The sequence below is a fragment of the Zonotrichia albicollis genome, chromosome 5, assembly GCF_047830755.1.
Source record: "Zonotrichia albicollis isolate bZonAlb1 chromosome 5, bZonAlb1.hap1, whole genome shotgun sequence".
In the NCBI taxonomy this organism is placed as follows: domain Eukaryota; kingdom Metazoa; phylum Chordata; class Aves; order Passeriformes; family Passerellidae; genus Zonotrichia; species Zonotrichia albicollis.
This window is the reverse complement of record NC_133823.1, coordinates 52,986,723-53,008,035: the sequence shown is the minus strand read 5'-3', so window position 1 is coordinate 53,008,035 and position 21,313 is coordinate 52,986,723. Positions and strand designations below refer to the sequence as shown.

Below are 21,313 nucleotides of genomic sequence, written 5' to 3'. Positions count from 1 at the left end.
TTACCCACCACAAATTTATCAGCATAGCTTTGAACAATTTTGCTTTATTTCAGTGGGTAAGCCAGGAGTTAAATATACTCACTTGCTATATTTTTGTTGTTGTTGTTTTAAATTACTCCCTGTCTTGAAAACCATCCAGGATACAAGATTCAATTTGAAGTCCTTTCAATTACACACAACAATGAGCAGGCAAAGGTAGCAATTTACAGTATTCCATTTTGAATGTTGCCATTAGCTTTTCTTGTTCCAATGTCAAAGAAACTACGGGCATCAACAAGAAAAAACAAATCTACTTTCCAGGTCTGTTTTGAATAAATCAGAGCAGACTCAAATATAGCTCTGAAAAATCCACTGTGTTCCTCAGTCACAGGAATATTCTGGGGTTGTCTTTTCTCATCTTATGCAGAAACAACTCAAAAAAGCTTCCAAAAGAAACACTGAGATCAGTGTGCCATCACAAACCATTTCACACTTCAGCACACCGCAAGTCTCAATGACAAAGGTTTTATGCATCTCTTAGCTTTCATCAAGTACTTCTTTGGTAAAACCTAAAGAGTGTAATACTCTGATTAGGCAAATCACTAAAATCTTAAGTTTTAAATATATGAAAAATTGATATTTACTAGAATGGGACAGTTTTCAGTTATAACATCAAGCATATAATTCAGTGCATGTAGCACTCATTTAAGATATATATTTACCTACTAACAAAATGCCAGAATTTCACAGAATCACAATAATTGAGTTTGGAAATTACTCTTGAGATTAAGTCCAATTGCAAACCTAGCACTGTGAAGTTCACCAGTAGACCATGTCTCAAAGCACACATCTTTTAAATGCCTCCAGGTATGGCACAGCGACCCAACCACTTCCTTGGGCAGCCTTTTCCAATGCCTGGTAACCCTTCCCATGAAGGCATTTCTCCTAATACCCAAACTAAATCTCCTCTGGCACAACCTGAGGCTGTTTTGTCTCATCCTGTCACCTGTTACCTGAGAGAAGAGGCTGATCCCCACTTCACCACAACCCCCTTTCAGGTAGTACAGAAAGTGAGAGGGTCCCCCCCGAGGCTCCTCTCCAGGTTCATCAACCCCAGCTTCCCCAGCTGCTCCCCTTCAGACTCATTCTCCAGACCCTTCACCAACTTTGCTGCCTTCCTCTGGACACACACCAGTATTTTAATGTCTTTCTTGCTAGCTGAAGACAAGATTCAAGGTGCAGCCTCCCCAGTGTCCAGTTCAAAAGGGATACCAGTTCCTTCATCCTGCTGGCCACACTGTTTTAACTATTAACAAAATGATACTGCATATCAAAATCCTCCTTTTTTTTTTTTTTTTTAGGGCTAGAAGGTTTTTCTTAAGTATAAAACCATACACATTTCCTCTCTTGGTGGATCTACATGAATAATTTGCAATCTATCACAAAGCAGGATGCACACAGTAAAAATGACATTGAATAAACACTGGGAAAAAACAAGCTCAGCAAATCTGAATTACTTGCTTTCATATTTAAATTAATAAACTCATTTGTGAATTAGCCATGGCACAGGGCAGAGAAATTAGAGGTATCTCACTTGATAACTGCTTCAAAGCATGTAATTTCTAGGCAAACATGTGTCATGGTGTCATGAAATAATCTCTTGGGGAACCATAGTGATGGAGAGGTTCATTTAACCCAGTGTTGCCCTGTTAATGTGCTATATGAGGACATCCCAACCTTTCAGAATATACTCATCTCTACCATGCTCAGGTGAAGTAGAGCACTATTTATAATACATACATAGAAATTAAAGAACAGACTCAGAGAAACAGACTGTTTTTCTCAAATTTACATAAAGAGCCTGTGGCAGTCAGCCCTCAAATGCAGCTACACCAAGCTCAAAGTGACTTACTCTAAGTTTCAATTAGATTAGGCAACTACCACTGGAGACATTGACCATATGAATGGTCATAAGAATATTTGTTATCTGCTGTGAAGATTTACCAGCATCCCAGCAGTACCTCTAAACCCACTACATCTATCAGTCTCTAACCAACAACTTTTAACAGTCTTTAACAATCAGTCTTAGGTCCAGGACAAAGTGTTCCAGCCATTGCAGTTCCAGAGGTCTATAAAAATGGCTTCAAGAACAGGCATTGCAACACTGCTGGTAAATGCATAAGGGTTAAGCTAGCTTCTGAAAATTAACATCTTGATCAGCTTTAAGTAGTTTGGGTTTTTCACATACCTGGGAACTCTGGACATCAGAGGGTGCTCCCCTATAGCATTATATTTAATACTGAAAAAGGGCTCTTCCTGAAAATGATGCAGGGCAGGGAATGAACTGAGGCCTTCTCACAAGGGCTTCATTCTAGATGATCCATTTAGAGAGCCTAAAGCCCCCATGTTCCTAATTTCTGTGCAAACACTCTCCTGTAGCTCAAGACTGACAGTCCCACTGATGCCAGCAGGCCATCAGGGTGCAGTTCCAGGCCCCTGCTCACCTTCACACACATGTCCTGTGAGTCCTGGGACCCCACAATGCTGAAAAGAGAAAGGAAACAGTTGCATACCGGCCATTCCTAGGCATCCCATCTCTTTCTGAAGCCACAGATTATCTTCAGAAACCTGGAAGAGAGCAATTATTAAAAAAGCACTTTTCATAAATATCTATTATTGAACTTTTATGCTGAATTTATACTTCAATTACACAATTACACAGAAGCCTATCCTACAAAGTCTGAAGTTTCTCCAAAATTAACTATAAGAGACACAGCTTGGCTCTAGAGTTCTCCCACAGCTTGTTAAGCAGTGTGAGGCTCTGCTGTCCAGTGTGGATATGCACACTTGGGGCTCCAATTGTACTTACACTCCATATTATCAGGATGAGTCCCTGCACAATAGTGGAGCTGGGCTGGCTATTAGTTTGCTTTCATTAAATAATCTTTCTTTGCCCTTTTCAGAGGCCTATTTGAGGACACAGGAAAATCTGATCACTAGGAGGCAGCAGGAATGTGTCAATATGAGATATCAAGCCCACTGACATTACACTCATTTTTCCTCCAGAGAACTCCACAGAGCCTTTCAAAGGGGCCACATGCTAAAACTGCAGCCTGCAAGGCAATCTGTGACAGCCTCCTGCCTGTGCCTAGACACTGCTATAGAAATCACCACTCAAAACATCAGTAGAAGAAATCAATGTTTTTAAGGAGTTTTGTTGCCCAGTGTTTTGATCAAGATGTAGTAGTCATACAAGCAAGTTCTTGTTTATCAAAGATTCTGCCTTGCAGGAGCTAATAGAGGTAGGGATGTGGGTAATCAACAGGGATCTAACTCAGCCTGGCGACATCAGCCACATTCACTGTTTCTGTTTGCTACCAAGCACTGCATGTGAGTAATGTTAAATACTGACTTTGTCAACACCACGGTTACAGTACAGCATGTTAGGGGCAATTTTCTTCCTTGTGTTCTTCTGGTAAAGTAATTTGGTGTGCTGTTTGTTGGTTTTGGGGAAGGTCCTGGGTTTGGGAGGGTTTTGTTTGTTTGTTTTCCTGCAATACAATTTCCTGTTTATTAGTCTTTCTGTAATCCCAACAACAAACTACATTTGTAACTCACTCTAATCCCCACTGTACAGTAAGGGCAAAAGATAACAATGTCAACACATTTTTAGATGGCTTGACAGACGCAAACCTAGATAAGGAGAAAGAATGAACATAAAAGCTCCATCCTCCAAACAGCCATTGCACTCCTCACTGGAGACTGACACCACTGAGCTGAGGTGCTGTGACTAGATAAACACCAAGGGCCTCTGCTCAGAAGCACAGCAAAGCACAGACACAGCATCATTAGGGTTGAAAGGGAACTCTGGAGATCATCCAGCCCAATCCCCTGCCAAGGCAGGTGACAGGGACACCTCCAGGTGGGTCTGGAATGTCTCCAGAGAGGGAGACTCCAAGACCTCTTTTGGGCAGCTGTGCCAATGCTCTGCCACCGTCAATGAAAAAAAGTTCTTCATGTTGAGGCGAAACTTCTTGTGTTTTACTTTATGGACATTGCTCCTTGTCTTGTCCCCGGCTATCACTGAAAAGAGTTTGGCACCATCCTCTTGACGCCCACCTTTGAAATATTTCTATGTATTAACGAGATCCCCTCTCAGTTTTCTCTTCTATAGAATAAGCAGGCCCAGCTCCGCTAATAGCTTCTCGTAACAGAGATGCCCCACACCCTTCATCGCTTCCGTGGTCCTCTGCTGGACCCTCTCCAGCGTACAGAGGACCCTGTCCAGAATCTGTCGGCTGCCTCACCACGCCGGTGCCCGGCAGCTTCCCGGGCCGTTCCCCCAGCCGCAGTGCCGGGGAAGCGGCCCGCTGCCGGGCCGGGCCCCGCTCCCGAGCACGGCCCGGCCGCGGGGGCTGCGGCACCGTCCCGCGGCCTGCCCGGAGCCCGGCACCGCCCGCCGGCCGGGGGCCGCTCACACCCGCGCACCGCGGGCACCGCGCTTACCCCAGCCGCCGTCCGAGCGCAGGGCTGCCGGGCCGGGCCCCGCCCGGTGCCCGCTGCGAGGGGCTGAGCGGGCGCGGAGGGGAGCAGCGCCAGCAGCAGCCCGGCCAGCGGCCAGCCCATGGCAGCGGGCGGACCCTCCGCGGGTGCGGACGGCGTCGCGGAGATTTCTCCAGGCGCTGCCCCGAATCAGGCCCGGCCTCAGCCGCGGCATCCACCCGCCATCGGTCTCCTCCCACCGCGGCGAGGGCGGAGGGGAGAGGGCCCCCGAGCAGCGGGACCTCCCCTCGCGCCCGGCCCTCTCCTCTCCGCGGGCCGGGCCCCGTGCCATGGCGGCGGTGGAGGGCTGCCTGCGGGCCGTGGGGCTGCAGTTCTGGGCGGACTCGCTGCAGGCCCTGCCCGCGCTGCTGGCTCCCGCCGCGCTGCTGGGGCTGCTGCTGGGCGCCGCCGCCGCCGCCCTGCTCTGCCGCTGCGCGCTCGGGCCGCGCCGGGGCGGAGAGGTACGCGGGGCCGGCGGGGACGGGGCGCGGGAGAACGGCTCGGGGGAGCAGGAGGGGTTTGCCGAGGTTTGAGGGGTGGAGGGCCCGGGAGGAGTTGCCTGCCGGCTTTGCCCGCTGCACGGGACAGCCGGGAAGGGCTTTGCCCGCTGCACGGGACAGCCGGGGCTGCCTCGGGGCGAGCGGTGCGCGCTGCAGCGGGCGTGGGTGCGGAGCCCCGTAATTCCTGCCACGCCTCTGCTGGAAATGATTTCACTACTTACTTTTAAAAGTTGCTGAAAGAAGTGGATTAACTCTAAAAGGAGGCCGGTGAAAGTGTTGAAGTGTTCTGAGTGTTGTCCCCCTGTCTCAAATCTCTAACATTTGTGACGTGCAAGTTGCCTCTTGCAACCATCGCTTCGTGTACGAGGCAGTGTTGCTTTTGGGGATAATGGAAGATGTACCTGGTTTGCAGAAGCTGTGTGAGATAATTGAAAATAAACGCTAACCAGTAATTTTATTTCCAAAGTATTTTACAGACTTTACCAAAGTTCATTTTACAACACAGCTTTGAGTATTAGTACTAACCCACTGCAATACCTTTGCACTGAGAGTATGCACATAGATACCTAAAGAAATAAAGAACCCTGAGCACTGCTGATGGTTTGCTTGATGCCAAACTAACATGGTTTTCTAAAGTGTGCGATTTTGTTAATAACATACTTGCTGTTCTCTTTTAAGTGCTGTGGTTCCTATCTATTTCATAACGTTTCTTTGGACTCGAAGATTGTAGAGGCAGCATGCACCCACCGAACCAGGCAGGCACCCATCTACCAGGCAGATATATTTTCTGGGAATTGTTATTGTTATTGATTTCTGCTTTATTCTCCCATCCCACTTAGACCCAGGCCATGCTGGACTGACTGGATGTAGCAGTGGTTGGTGTTGGCACAGCAGTGGGATTTGGAGTTCTGCAGAGTTTTGCCAGCCTGTAGGTGCAGAGTCTGGTCCAGCTTGGTTTATCAACACACCTTTTCTCAGCTATAACAGCTCTGCTGCATGTGTGTATCTGCTGGTGTTGATCATCATTAAACATGACATAGGAGACAAACTCTCTAGTTCCCAACTGCTTTTAAGTTGGAGAATTGAAGTTCTGTTTGAAGCCAGACATTAGTGTAGTAATGGAGGCACTTCAAATGCTGGATCAATGCATCCTGTGCAAGTACAAGCCCTTCTGATTCAATTCCTCATTTTCCATGCCTTAATGGGTATATCTTTATTGTACTGCCACTACCAACTCAAATGTAGTCATGTGCAATTTTATCCTTTTTATCCTTTATGCCATATATGTCAATAGGGAATAGAAGCTGCCAGTTCTCCCTGGTCTGGATCTTCAGATGCATTTAGATGTTTAAATGCTAATAAAATCAATGCTGCTGCCCTAAAAGGGTTATTTATTTTGAAGGAAAAATAAACTGCTTGCTGGTGCATACGGAGCACATTGCAGGGTGGGAAGGTTGCATCCTGTGGGTCTGATTTCCCCAATTGAACAGGACAACCTTAGGCTGTTCCTCCTTCCCACTATCTGCCCCAGCAATGCTATGGAGCAAGCAGGTGCTGAACTGCACATATTGCAGCCTTCTGTATCCAAAGTAAAAGCAGGGATAGCTTTCCTGAGTATATGTTCCATCCCAAGCAGCTAAATTATCCTTAGTGTGTTAGCAGGGCAAGTACCTGGAGCCTGAAGCACCTTTAAGCACCACTGTAAGCCAATACATTTGTCACTCAGCCCCAGTTAATCTCACTCAGCCTGAATTATAGCCTAAGTTATAATAATTACAACTATTTTATAGATCATTGCCCAAATCTGTGGGACTTGAATGCATGGAAGATGCATAACTCTCTTATTTGTTGGTTTCTACATAGGATACGCTGGGATAGTTTTAAGAAGAGCTCTTTACTGTGGTAACAAATAAATTACAAGATTGCTGAGGGAGATTTGTTGCTGTTCTTTTCTCATCAGTATATTTTTAGGAACCAGCGTCTGCACTTCAGCACATCTAAAAGGCTAACCCAAAAATATAATCTGAATTACTGCATCATCTAAGATGTAGAGAGGTGACAGAGGCAAGTCATACAGGATTGAGTGTGTTCCAAAGCTGGGCTGTTCTCTGTGTTCTGGGAAAATGGACTGCTTTACCTGCCAAATGGCCAAATCATTTAAAGTGAACCTTTCCATAAGAGAGTGACATGCATATGGGCTGCAGCCGGATGTAGTCGTCTACTACATCCAGAAGTAGTCAGTGGATTGAAAACCTGAAAAAGAATTTTAAAAGTCATCCATGTAGTGTGGCTGCTATCTTTTCCTTCACTAAAAAAAAAAAAAAAAAAAAAAAATCTTTGTGATGCTGTGTTTGGAGGGAGGCACATTAGTGTTGTTTTCTGATCTCTGTAGTGTGTAGGGAAGATCATGTGTAGCAGGAGGTTTCATTGCCACACAGTATCTGTGTCCCTACCTGTGTCTTCTTGTGTTTGTGAAGTGAGGTCAATAATATGGGCAGCTTTTGGGGAAGGAAGGTGATGAACATTTTCTGATAGTTACTTCTCCCTGGCAGGAGCTTCCATGCATATAAAGCTTCATTTAGGAAGTTTGTCCCATGGCCAGAGACAAAAAATACTTGGCATTCTCTTTATTGCTGGTAATTATAGACAATTTTAGTTAACTTGCTGTAATTGAGATGTTTGAGCTCAGACCATGAGGTTGACTCCGAAGTCTGTAGTATGACATTTTGAGAGCAGATGGATCGATTTGACAAGTTCATGGCCTCTTAAAACATTTTTAGATTAAAATTCTACTCCTGGAATGACAAATTTAAAAGTTTATTAATTTTAATTATTCCTTTCTGAATATGTAACATTTTCATCTATTTTCAGATTGTATTTTTCCAAAGTTTTCAACTAATACTAGAATAATTCTCATGATGGAGACATGAATGTATCCAGGCTGCTGTGGAAGATGTTTCCAGTTAACCTGCATGATCTCAAGTGTTACATTTTATGTTTTCTCTTGGAATTTCAGAAAGATGATTCTCAAAGACTTCTGGAAAGCTTCAATGCTGATGAAAAAGAGCACACACTCACGAAAAGTAAAGCAGAACCCTATACATCAAAAGAGGAGATGGTGCTGGAGGTAAAGCTCTGCTCCTACAGGCGGATCTCCATTTGGTGCATGTAGCAGTAAGCATGTTCAGGGCCTGCTCCAAATTGTCTCAATTTTAGTGAGTTTGGAGAGAGACTTGTAAAAGTGTTCAGAAAAAGTGTAAGATGGAGAGTGGGAGTTGATTGCTGCTTATGAATGCAACCATTTCAGGCACTTATTCCCCTTATGAATTCCATTTCTCCCAGGGCACTCTTTTAATCAAGATATTTTAATCAAGATCCTGAGTTCTTTTTGGACAGAGACTTCTTTGCTTTCATCTCTATGTTTTCCTTAGTTTCAAAAGGCTAATGGGATAAATTAACACTATTAACATAAGAAAAAGTTTGTAAGTGCTGAAAGACCACTGTGGTGAGCTGGGATTCAAAGACAGAGAATTTGTGAAAAAAAGTAGAAATATAAAATTAACAACCCACTCTCCATGGAAACATCTGATATAACTAACATCTAAGTAACTTAACTTTTTTTTTTTAATAATCCCAAAATAAATGGAGAACCAGTCCTACTGTGTAGTCACTATCTTTCACCCAAAGCTGATTTGACTGGTCTTGCTGGAGCTAAAGATTAGGATTTAAGCTGCTCGTTTAAAAACGTGCAGTTCAGCTGACTCATTCAGTCTATTATACATAAATTAAATACATGGATAAAATGTCAGTCAGAACCAGCCAGTCTAGTGCTTAGCTTGTAACAAGAACTGGTTTCAAGAAAATGTTATTGTTAACGTTGAAACTGTTGGTTTAAATCCTGACAGGTAATGAATCTTCATTTCACCTTTGTGATCAGGAGTGGTGACACAACATGCTTGGTCATTTGGCTTGAGTTAAAGTAGAATATTAAAAGTGAGCATGGATTAGGTTATTTTTTGAAGTGTAAATGTTGTGGGAGAGCTTACACAATTTCGCATCTTCATGCTTATTGCAAGTGTTTTTGAAATGGGATCACAGTCTTGTAAAGGTGATAATTCACAACTTTATCCATTTCCATAATGTGGCTCATTTATAAGACATTAAGAGGTAACCTTGTTATTTGAGGGGACTTTCTCCCACCTGTCTAACTACTGAAATTATACGTATTTTTTTTCTACTAATTTGTTCTGATTTCCAGAGGCTTTTGCTGTTACTAGCATCAAATTGACATTTTATGAAGAAGCATAAATGGAAAATGCTTTTAATTAGGTTAGAGCACTTCAGAAAAACAGGTATTTTCATTCTGAGACTTTTCACATTGCAATAAAACCATAATTACTGTATTAATAATAATTGTGTGTTACTTATGCCTGCTGAGAAGCAGGATGTGTTAGTTCTAGCACTCTGCAATACAACTTTGCAGCTTTGCACTGGCTGCTCTGCCTCCAGTCACTGCAGAGCAGTAGCTCTGTCCACTCCTGTCCCTGATGGGATACTGCAGTGCTGGGACTGCTCACCAGGGGCAACTTTATCAGTGAACCCAAAAGTGGAAATAAATGAAATGGAGATGAAAAAGTGCAATGGTAGAAGTCCAGTGAATTACACAGTTTGCTCTTTCCATTTCCATTTTTAGATTCTATTAGTGCTTTGATATTTCCTAGAAAAAGCTTTATGAAAAATCCTGTATTTTGACAAATCAGTCTTTCATATGACAAAACCAAAAGAGGTAAAATAGGAAGTCCTAGTGCTTGGATTTACATATTTTATCTACTATTTATAGACAAACTTTTATTAAGCCATACCTAACCTCTCAAAAAAATTATGATCCCATTGTTCCAGCATATAGAAAAGGCAGTAGCAGAAAGTCAGATTATGTAATACAGAAAATTGTGTGAAAAAAATTAAATATTTATTAAAAGTTATTTGGAAAAACGTTATTTTCTCTAGATTTTGGGTAAGGGTTGTATTATAGAAGTTTTTCCTGGGAAAAAATTATGACTGTGTTTTCTTAATTTATTGTTTCTTTATTTAAATTGAAAGACAGAATTTATGGCCATGATGATATCTGTGGAGTTTATTATCCTTCAGTAGTTTTTATTATTAGTCTCATTTGTAAAATCTTTAGCTGTTGCTAATGGTGTGGAGGTGGTGACAAGACACGAAATGAAAATATCTTGCAAATACCAGATACTACCTATTTTCTCCTGGAGAATTAGAAATATTTTGTAGCAGTGATAATGACAAGAGTTCCCTTTTCAAGTTTTCCTGCTTGAAATGAACCTTATGAGAAGACTTCTTGCACCAAAGCAGAGACAATCAATAAACAGTTATTAATAGGAGCATTTAAGTTGTGTAACAAAAAGGAGCTCACAATACTTAAAGTGAATAATTGCCAGATCTGCTGCTGTTCTCAAATGATTTTCTGTTCTTTTCCATACAGGAAGGTGAGTCTCCTCTGAACAGTAACATTGCAGCATTTGCATTAAAGGCAAAAGTGATCTATCCCATCAACCAGAAATTTAGGGTAAGGTTGTAGATTCTACTTGTAAAAATTAATGGCAATCATTCTGTGTCAGAGTAAATTGCAGAGTCAAGTAATGGAAGAAAATTTACTGCCAATCTGCTTAATAGGGATCTTTCCTTTTTTTATAGTCCATTGACTCAGGGCTTATTCTGTAAAGTGTCAGCTGCTTTCAGCTACCCTTCATTGCTGGAACCTGCAATCTTTACATGGTCCAGTCAATTTTCACTGTATTTAAGGGAGCTTGTCTTCCCCTTAACATTAATGGGAGTTGGATCTGTCTAAGGAGCCATAAGAAAAACACCACAAGGATCTGAAAGAGAAAGCACACAAAGCAGCTAACTACAATGGAAGAATGCTTTCCTGGGCAATGCAAAAGCCTCTCATGTACATGGAAACACTTTTGCTGTGTATACTGTTTAACTTTTCCCTTAAAAGTAAACACTGAAAATTGATGTGATGTTTATTTCCTTATTGTGTTGTATTAATTGACCTTGTGAATTTCCTTTTACTTGTAGCCTCTGGCAGATGGCTCATCTAATCCATCTTTGCATGAGAATCCAAAACAAGCAGTTCTGCCTAATCAAGTGGTGGAAACATCCGTGTCAGGCAGCCTGGGATCCCTGAGCCAGGGAGACAAGGAGGACTGCAGCTCCTCCACAACAATCCATTCCACAACAAGTGATGACAGGTTTCAGGCCCGAGCCTTTCTAAAGGTGGCCAGCTTCCCTGAAGTGCTGACATGTGAGAGGTAAGCAGTAAACCTGCCCTTGCTTGGTCAATTCCTGTGTTTTTAGGACAGCCACTAAAGGTGAAAGGCTGGGTATGAATGCACACGTCGCCACATCAGGACAGGATTATCTGCTTATAACCCTAAAAAAGTTGTTGGGAGATTAATACATTAAGTTGTTGGAAGTCATCCTGTTCTTTGTGAAATTTTGAGAATCAGAGCTGGCCAAAAGCTGTCTCATAAAAGGTGTGTCACTGTTAGGATAAGGAGATGTCTTTGTTATGTCTCGTATGCTCAGTTCACGTGTGCTGGGGACGGAGCTCTCTGCCCTGTACAATGACATCTCACACTGCAGGTGCCTTGAGAACACTCAGTGTTCTGTTCTCTCTGTTTTAATGGGAACTATCATTTCTTACTCTGGGAGAACAGTTCCTCTCTGACACTGCTGATGAGCAGGTAGAGGTAATTGAAATGGACTGTCAGCTCTGATTTCCTTTCAGCTGCACCACGGCAAGGTAACCCTAGATGAACACATGTGTCTGCACTCTCATTAGCAAGAGTAACAAAATCATGTTTGTGTCCCAGGAACTGGGAAAGCTACCAGCAATGAAGAATGTTTACAAAATATCCACTCTTACTATGCCTGTTTCAATTTAAAGCCCTGCCTTCCCTGGTTGAATCCGCTCATGACTGTGTTCACCTTGTTTTTCTAGAGGAAACTGCAGCACCAACTTTATTGAAAGCTCTATGTTTGTTTACTTTTACATTCAGAAATCTTTTCTGAAAAAGGAGGCAATGTAGAAATAAAGTAACTTTACTTCTGTTTTGGGGCAGGGTTTTTAGGAGAATCTAGTGGTTAAATGAAACATATTGTGTTGTCTTTTTGTGTAACTGTCATTTAGATTGCTATAAATGCATTTTTAATCTTTGTTTTAGTTTCGATGTTAAGCTCTGCCTTTGCAGTCTTACTTTACAAGATCTCATGCTTCTTGATACTGAACTCAGAAAAGAAAAAAATGTGGTAGGTACTTATATCTCATTTATAGCTCATTGTTTTGAACATCTTAGTTGAATATTAGTTTAGGAAATAACATAAACAGCTGGCTAGGTGAGATGTAATGCAGCAGACTTGCATTTCCACGTTATTGACTTTTTTTCCCTCCTACTCTGCATATATATGAGCTTCCTAAGGAAGTAAAATATGATGAAGTATACTGGTCTGTGAAATACCAATATAGCAAATTCAAAAAATTGGTTTTAAACATTACTCCAGAGATTAACATACAGCACTTGAAGCTCATAAGAAGAGGTAATAAATTATTTAGTAGGTGAGTTTGTCTTAAGGACAAACTTGCTTTTTTGTTTGTTGTGACTCTAAAGCTTTTGGAATAAAATGGAAAATTCAGTTCATCTCCGTCAGTACCATTGTGGTAAGTACAATAGTTCTGAATTTTTATAATTGTAGGATTAAGGTATCATTTAAACCATGGGTAACTACCTGCATCAAGTCACAGCATCCAAAACTGACAAGGAAAAAAAAAAAAGAAAAGAAAAACAAAGTACAATTAAGGTTTTGGGATATTATGGGATATTCAGTAATGATTGTTTGTGGTGCCTAGCCATGATCAGCACCATTACTGCTATTGAGGTTTAGCTACAAATCTGGTAACTACAAATCTGGACATAAACTCTATAACTTTTCCCCCACTCTTTTCTTGAGCTTTGTTTAAACAAAATTGGTAATTTCTGTTAGAATTTAATAAATCCACTGAGAATATTCCAAAGGGTGGGATTTTCTGAAGAAATTTCTACACAACCCAAAGGAGGAAACAGGAAAGTAACCCTGGGAAACAGTTTCTCATTTGATGGATTATCCATATCTAGTTAGATGAGAAAGGGAACTTGTGATCAGATTCCAGAAGGAAATTTAGCTTGATTATAGAAGGTTGAACTTGATATCAAAGTTAATAATCAATTTCTAAGGAAGGTAAGTAGCAACATAGTGATGTAATCACAGAAACACAGAGAAAATGAGCACTTAACATACTTTGTGGCCCACTAGAAATACCCACAAAGGACTTAGACCTTTAGCTGAATATGATAATAGCTTTATATTTTTGTCAGAAGCTAAAACAGGGAAAAAATAAGTCAGTCTGAGAATAATTGCTTTCTTTCCCACTCTGCTTTCTCTGATTTCAGTTTTTCTTGGCATAAAGTTCTAAGGAAATACATCTTTTTCTATCAGTCTTCTCCTGAACCCTCTTTTTTCTTTTTACTTTATATGATATCCTGGTCCAAAACATTTGCAAGTGAGATCCAAAATATGACTGCCATATGTTTTCCTCTTCTATAGGGCTCTAATTATATTTTCCAGATTTCCCACCTGACATGAGCTTCAATAACTGTTTCTATATGTAAATATGTATGCATTTATGTTTTTATATGTTTTACGCATGGAAGTTCTGCATCATCTTGTTTTCAAGATTATAATGAACAGGCAGGTGGCTGTTAAATTTCATGTATTTTGATTTCCACACTGCAAAATGCTGCAGCAGTTACTAATGAAGTGAATTAACCTTACACTGAAACTCTAATTGAGGGAAGAGGGGAAAAGGTTAAGCAAAAGTTTTCCATGTTAAAAAATCTAAAATGTGTTTTTGAAGACACTAGTATTACAGTTAAAAAAAGGCACACAAATGGAAAATAAGTTATTTTCTTGCAAGAGAAGCTAGCTAGAACTTGAGATAGTTTCTTTTGGGTCGTATATAAAAATGTTTGATGTATTGTGTGGCTGACTACAGTTGAAGTCAGAGTAATGAGCCTTTAGTATCTTTTGAATAGATAATATCTTCCAGTTTAGGGGTTCATTAAACTTTAGAAAAATGGGTTTTGTATTTTCAAGTGATCTGCATTTTATCCAGTCAAGGATAGTTTAAAATGTGTCTGTCTGGTTACAAGGATATATGAGATTATGTGTAACACCATCTTCCAGTATCCCACTGGAGCCAAAACCGGAGAATTTTTCACAGTGGAAGTACTGGAGAATTTTGCTGGTGATAAATCTGTTAATTTATCTGTTGTTTCACTTAAGATTCGCTATAATCTCCCTGATTGATTTAAATCAGCGAAAGTTATCACAAAGATGTCCTTACAGTGATGAACGGGCACTTAACCTGGGTGTTGTTTTCTTCCTTTTAAACAGATGTTTATTCAGATTTTCAAGATATACCTCACAGACTTCCATCGTAAAAAGAAGATTACTGATGGTTTGTTGAAGAAGATCCTTTTAAATCAGGAAAATGTAAGTGAGTTTGTTGGTTAGTACTTAAGACCATACAAAATAAGAGTTAGTTTTATTACTACAGCAGGCCATTTCACCTACTCCTTTTGGACAGCCATGTCATTTGTAATCTATTTTTGAAGAAAATGCAAAGAAACTCCCTTGTTAGTTGATTTTCTACATTAGCTTGTATGCTTTTCCTCCTTGTTGCTGTATGAAGTGATCTACGTAATCTGCTAAAAATAAACTATTTTTGTAGTTGACTCCATTTAAACAGAACATTTTGAACCCTATCCACTCAGATTTAATAATTTCTAATTACCAGGGGCTTTGTTTGGTCCCAGGTATCTTGCTGATAATAAAATAGCAGGAAATAAAGTAGCAGTATGACGGTCAAGGCTTTCATCAGGGAAAAATATACTTATTTTCCTCATCATCCTTTTTTCTTTCATGTACTTGCATCATAGTCTATATGCCACTTCTGAACTGGGAGATATATATTGAAAATCAATGTGTTTCAGGTAGAGTCACAGTACTATTGTCAAGGTTATTAGAAGGAGCAAAAAGCTTTACAAAACTGTAGAAAATAGGAGAGCTATTGGTTCTACTTTCCAGTTTAGAGTCACAGAAAAATCTGGGTTGAGAAGCATATCTTGAGATTGTCTGGCCCAGCCTTCTGTAGGAAGCTTTGTCTTAGGTAAGGTTATCCAGTGCCCTGCCAGTCCAAGTCTTGAATGTTTGTACTGAGAGCAGCCTAATCACAGCAGCAATTATGCTTCTCTTACATGTAGGTGGAATTTCACATCTGGGTATTTGTCTATCAGCTCATGAGCTCTAGTTGTTGAACACTTGGTACAGTCTCACAATCTGTGAATTACTATAAGGAATCTCTGTAGTTGTACCCTGTGATTTATATCAGAAGGTATTTTGCCTTAAAGCACTCTTCTGCCTTAAATCCTCTGGTTTAGTATTAAAGCTTATTGTATTTACTGGATGAAAAGTGAGATTAGATGTGCAAAATCCTTTTACTGGTGGTCTTTTGGTAATGATTTCAAATTATAAACAGAGCTGATCTAGAGTAGGCATGTTTCCTGATGGAACCTAATCCTCAGTGAAGTTTGATGGCATCAGTGTCCTCAAGCTCCTAAGATGCTGCAACACAAGGACTAAATCCAAATAATTAGATGCAATAATTGCCAGAGAAGTCCAGTTGTTTAAGTGCCAGTATGGGATTTCTGTGTCCTATATGAGGTAGAGAAAGATCTTGTAAACCTGACAGTCTTAGAGGTGAGATATCATGCAAGAAACAAGACTGGTTATGACCACCATGTAAAAGAGATATTGCATGTTTTATTGCAGACAGCCTTTTCCACTTTTAATTCTGCATCATAAAAATTCATGGGATTTTGATGAAATTGTTAGTGAAGCTTGTCAAACTCTACTTAGTTTTCCTTAAGGCATAAGGGTATCAAGTTAATGCATTGATAGCCAAAAGTGGATGGTGTTACAAATCAGTGCTTGCTATGAAAGGCATGTTGCAGTGAAGGAAGAGTCACCCTTTTCACTATCAGCTTGCTAGGCAATGGCAGCAGACTAGTATTTGTTGGCAACATCAGCTCTCATAAAAAATCACCCTGAAAAACTGTGAAACCTTATGTAATCATGCCACCTATAATTTGTCCCTTATGAGCATTACAGGTGTGTTCATCCATGTGTGTTCATCTAGCACTCTGCAGGAATCACTATCTGATTATCACCTGGATACTTACCTGAGCTTTTAAACACAGTCTGTACACTCATAGCTGCCATTTAAGATGGGGCACATGCATTAAAATAAAAATATTGGTAGATAGATTGTAGGGATTATTAGTGTAAAAGCTCTTGAAGCAGTGTTTACTAATGAATTCAGCAGAGATGGATTATGGTCTTGACTGTACTTACATCCTAGTGGAAATGTATGTATTTGTATTAATTATTCAGAGTTGCCATATATCTGGAGATTTCCTTGCTTGCTACAGAAGGAACAGAACTTTCTGAACACTCCTGTTCAGCTTCCTTAACAATGAGCCAGAACTGACATACAGTTTCACTCCCAAATTTAAAAGTTATGTCTGTTTTTCTGTTTAAGAAATCACTTGAATTTTTTTTCCCCCAGGATTTTGAAGAATTACAGAAACAACTTGACTCTAGACTCCAGAATACTGAAATGTCAGGAGCCCGTAACTCAGAGTTCCAGACTCTGGAAGACCTGGAAAGGAGGGAAAGGGAATATTCCGAGCACGTAATAGATAATGTAACTATCTAATTTTTTTCTAAAATTTTATTTTAATGTTATTCTTTTGGTGGGGAGTTCTTTAGTGCAATGGTTTTGTTGAGTAGTCCCCAGTTAGTATTTTATATGTGTCCTGAAAATATTTTTACTTTGCCCCAGCAAAATATTTCCAGCTCCCTTTGGGTGTCAGTATGTTTTTATAAATAAAACATTTTTATGCTTTTTGTAAAACACTAGTGTTTTATTGGCTGAGAAACATCTGGAGCTTGTCTGAGGATAAGATTTATTTCAAGAGCCTGACTTTTAGGAATGTGATCCTCGCCCCTTGCTTTTGTCAATCCCTGTAACTGAGTAAGGGAGCAATAAGAGCCTACTTTTTTTTCCAGCAGAAAGAAGTACTAAAACTGTAGTTGCTGGGCAATGTTTTAGTATGTTTTGTGCATTTACTAAAGCAAAGCCTTTTTTTTTAGCAGCTTTCCACGTGAGAATATATTTACATTTTTTGATGTGAAAATACCGTTTGATAGCAGGCATTTGGGTTTTTTTTCTCTAAAGTAGATTCACTGTGTCAGTCTAGATTCAGGCTAGAAAACTGGAGGTTAAGAACATTCTATGTCCTATTCTCCAGTAAACTGAGTAATATTCTTCCCATTCCTGTTTTTGAAGTTTGAGCAAATTGACTGCTGATGAAAATGAGAGAGTGACAGCTCTGTGAGCTGCCTGTGCTGATTGACTGTGGCACTTCAGCCCTGGACCAAACAGCCCATCACCTCTGCCTTGGGCCTTTTTCATACAGGAGTTCACATTTTTTAATGTCTGCTGCTTAAGTGTTTCACTGGGAATTTTCTCTGCTTTCCTTGAGCCCTTCACTTTATAGTGGAAATCCCGGTAACATTGGAATATCTGTGTCAACTTTCTTTTGTACTTTAACTTTTCTCAGTGGAAAAATGCTTGTTTAGAGTTTTCCAGTGTTAGTCATGTAAAAATAATTGCTGGCAACCTTGCTGAGGAACATGAGGCATTTATTCTCCAGCAGTGATCATCCTTCAGTGGCTCTGTCACTCTTGTGCCTGCAGATGCTTTTCGTTGTACTGAAAATAATTTCCCTCTATGCAGATTTGTATAGCTCAGTACCTTGAACTAATCCAGTCTTCCTCTGAGAATATAAAGGGATTTTTGCCATACTCACAGATGCCATAATCACTTTTTTCCCCCCAAAATTCTTGGGTACTTAATGGAAATCGTGGTGATGGATGCATTTTTTACCTTCATGTGTACGAGTAATCCCACAGAGCACAGAATATTGACAGTGTGCACAGTCATGTTTATTGAATCAGAATCTAAAACTAGGGATTGTCCATATAATAATCTATTAGAATTGACACATACACTGTGCTGACATAAAGTATTTAATTCCAGCCAGCAAAGTGCTTATGTAGCACCTAGCTGTGAAAGACTTTGATGGTGTAAAACAGTAATAGTTTTCAGTTTTTCTTTTTTTTATAAAAATGTTGTTTGACTAGAAAACCTGCTCCTACAGCTAAATAAACTTCCCAGAATAAAAGGGATGCAGTTTGTCTTCTAGGTTTTTACCATCAATACTAAGAACATTATAGGCTCTTATAGATGCAATATGTAGAGAATTAACAGATTCTTAGCTAGTTAAAAAGAATTGTGACAGTTACTTTAAAAGGTCAGGTTTGACTTACTGGTTAGGTGCCACCACCAATATGTTATATATCTATTTTGTATATATAAAATACATAATCTCTCTTTATCTTTGCAAATTGGTCAATATAACTAATTCTGAGAGCTGTCTGTAACTTGTATTTCAGTAGACTCATATATATGCCTCTTTCTGTAATGAAATACCAGATGATTAATGAGGGAACATGGGTTGTTTTTTGATTCATATTCCACAGATGGAAGCCTTCTGGAAGCAGACTGACAAAGCCCAGCAGGATTTTTTGGACCAATCAAAATGCTCAAGTGCCAAAGCCACAAAGATAATGATGGATCTGACTGAGAAGATGATTGCAGTAGAAAGCTTGTTAAGTGAATCTCAAGACTTGCAGGCGATGGTAAAGTAAAAAAGAAATAAAAGTTGAAAGAGATTTAGTCAATATGCGCAGAAAGAATTATGTCAGTGCAGAGTGTGTCAGTCCTGCCTCAGGAGTGATGAAGACTGCTTAATCCAGTTGTCTCTCTGAGCTTTATTGCTGAGAGCTCAACTTCCATTGCACTTTAGGAAGATTCATAGGAAGGTGAACTCTCTGTATTTGAGTTCTAACTCTCAGAATACCATTTAGGTAAGTAAAGGAAAAAGTATTATTAATGCAGCTGGTGAATCAGGAGTGAGAGCATAAGATCCAGTGGATGGAGAATTGTTACTGTGGGCATTACAAAATTTCATTTTCTTTAAAAATATGTATTTCACTTTGACTGACAAATCCTAATTTAAATTTGAGGGTGATTCTGTGTGTTCAGTGACTTCAGTTTGAATTGAAAATTCTTATCAGCTCTTATGAATATGGTTGGAAGAGGGAAAACTGCGTTCATAAATGCACCAGCACTGTGCTTTATGTTGTGTTAAATCTTAACAGATCCTTCCTTTTTTATTGCACAGGATGTGCTGAAAGAGTTGTATGTAATTTATAGATTAACACACAATTGGAATCACTGCATTTATTAGTAATTTGGTGTATAAACAGATGCAGTAATTATTAACTTGTTTGTTTTGCACTGGAGCAGCTCAGTAGACTGAGGTGGCCAGGTATGAAAAAGCCTTTGCTGCTTGTCACACATGACCCAAACTGGGCTGCTGCACAGTAAGTTCTTCAGATGGGAAGACTGCAGATAAGATAATCTGGATACAGATACAGGAGATATTCCTGCCTGAAGTCACTACTGATGATGCTGAAATCTCATTGCAGAGGTCATTGTAGGTACATCTCTATTATTTACAGTAGGTCAGAGAATCATAGAATCATTTGGTTTGGAAAAGAGCCCTGAAATCGAGTCCAGCTGTTAACTTAGTACAGCATTGTCAAACTCTTTCTACCTTGCAGCATTGCTTAAAGCAGCTGCACTTTCACCCAGGAAATCTTTCCCTACTGTGATCATGGGCTACTTCTTTAATAGTGCAATGAAAGCTGCTGGGCAGTAGGCAATTATAGTAATTTTTAGTACATGTATTGAACTCTGTCTGACTGTATATTTGAAGGAATCACAGCATTATCTGAATCAGGTATGTGTCCTCATTTCAAAATGAGAACCTTTATTGGTGTGCCATATAGTATCTTGAAAAGAGGTCCAGGACTTCGATATTGTCTTCTGTCCATCTATCCTCCTTGAGTATTTAACTTTTTTCTGCAAAGCTGTTATTATCTTTTCCAGACTTAATGTCTTCTTGACAGCTGCAAATAATGAAAAGCACCAATAATTTTAGATTAGCTCTTGCAACTTCACATGCAATAAACCTGCTGCTAGCCTGCACTGATCAAGACTTTCAGAAGTATTTAAGTACATGAAGATGGTGATTCACATGGTTTTGAGAAGCCTCAGTGGTTTTCTTTGTGGTTTGGGAATCAATAGTTCAATGAAAGGAAAGCACAACTAAAGATACAATCTTGGTTTCTAAACAAGACTTTATGTTTGGTTTAGGACATTCAGGAAAGGTTATTCAGCTGGGAGTTTATGGTGAAAATGATTGATTCACTGAAGTCCTCTATACCAGAAGAGTGTAAGGGCAGATTAAATACTGTGTCAAACATTCTGGACCACTTAACTGTGAAGAACAATCTTTCAGTCCGACAAAAGGAAGAGCTTCTAACAGACCTGCACAAGGCCTTCTGGGAACAGCTGGCACATTACAGTAATGGTGGGTACCTAGACTGGAGCTCATGACTTACATGAATTCTCATTGTTTTAAAGGGTAAAAAAAATGACAGCTTCAGCTATATATACCTCTCTGTTTTAAAAAGACACCAATGAATTGACCAGGATCATTTTTATTCTGGAGGGTGAATGTTTGGAATGGGAACTTTGACTTCAGGCCTTTTATGTCTTGTTCCAGGTATTACTAAGTACTTACTCCATAGTTTACATAATCTAATTCCATTAATTTGTGATATTTCTCCATTTACTATTCACATCCTTGGCATTGCTGGTCATACTGGATGACATAAGACACTGTCTTTGGATTCCTTGGTAGCATGTAAAGCCAGAAGCAGTTGTGCTATATACAAAACAGTTGTGCTATCACTTTTCTGAAAAGATAGTGTTAAAGCTTAAGATGTTCCTATAAATCTCTCTTTTCTTATCAGACTAAAATACTTCCAAAATGAAGTATTTCCTCTTCCTTTCACACCTCTTCATATTGCCTATCTGAAAAATATACAGTCATATTAAAGTCTCAGCTGACTGACCC

At 39.9% G+C, this 21,313-nt stretch overlaps 2 protein-coding genes across 12 annotated transcripts in view; one reads left to right on the top strand and one right to left on the bottom strand.

Moving 5' to 3' along the window:
- The window catches only part of EVC2 (EvC ciliary complex subunit 2), a 64,999-nt gene extending 60,382 nt beyond the window's left edge, over positions 1-4,617 (bottom strand). For 5 of the 10 annotated variants that reach the window (XM_074541744.1, XM_074541745.1, XM_014266126.3 and 2 more), the window contains exons 1-2: positions 4,486-4,617; positions 2,553-2,607 (exon numbers count right to left, since the gene is read on the bottom strand). In XM_074541744.1, coding sequence (XP_074397845.1) covers positions 2,553-2,607; positions 4,486-4,605 — 175 coding nt within the window. In that variant the 5' untranslated portion in view covers positions 4,606-4,617. Of the gene's footprint in view, positions 1-2,483; positions 2,608-4,485 lie in introns of those variants that run through there. The other 5 variants (XM_074541741.1, XM_074541743.1, XM_074541742.1 and 2 more) reach the window with 2 other exon arrangements.
- A 42-nt stretch (positions 4,618-4,659) lies between these two features.
- Positions 4,660-21,313, top strand: part of EVC (EvC ciliary complex subunit 1) — a 49,529-nt gene continuing 32,875 nt past the window's right edge. For both annotated transcript variants that reach the window (XM_005485746.4, XM_074541749.1), the window contains exons 1-9: positions 4,660-4,982; positions 8,038-8,148; positions 10,522-10,605; positions 11,121-11,353; positions 12,269-12,353; positions 14,535-14,633; positions 16,768-16,905; positions 18,807-18,965; positions 20,548-20,764. In XM_005485746.4, coding sequence (XP_005485803.3) covers positions 4,812-4,982; positions 8,038-8,148; positions 10,522-10,605; positions 11,121-11,353; positions 12,269-12,353; positions 14,535-14,633; positions 16,768-16,905; positions 18,807-18,965; positions 20,548-20,764 — 1,297 coding nt within the window. In that variant the 5' untranslated portion in view covers positions 4,660-4,811. The remainder of the gene's footprint in view (positions 4,983-8,037; positions 8,149-10,521; positions 10,606-11,120; positions 11,354-12,268; positions 12,354-14,534; positions 14,634-16,767; positions 16,906-18,806; positions 18,966-20,547; positions 20,765-21,313) is intronic.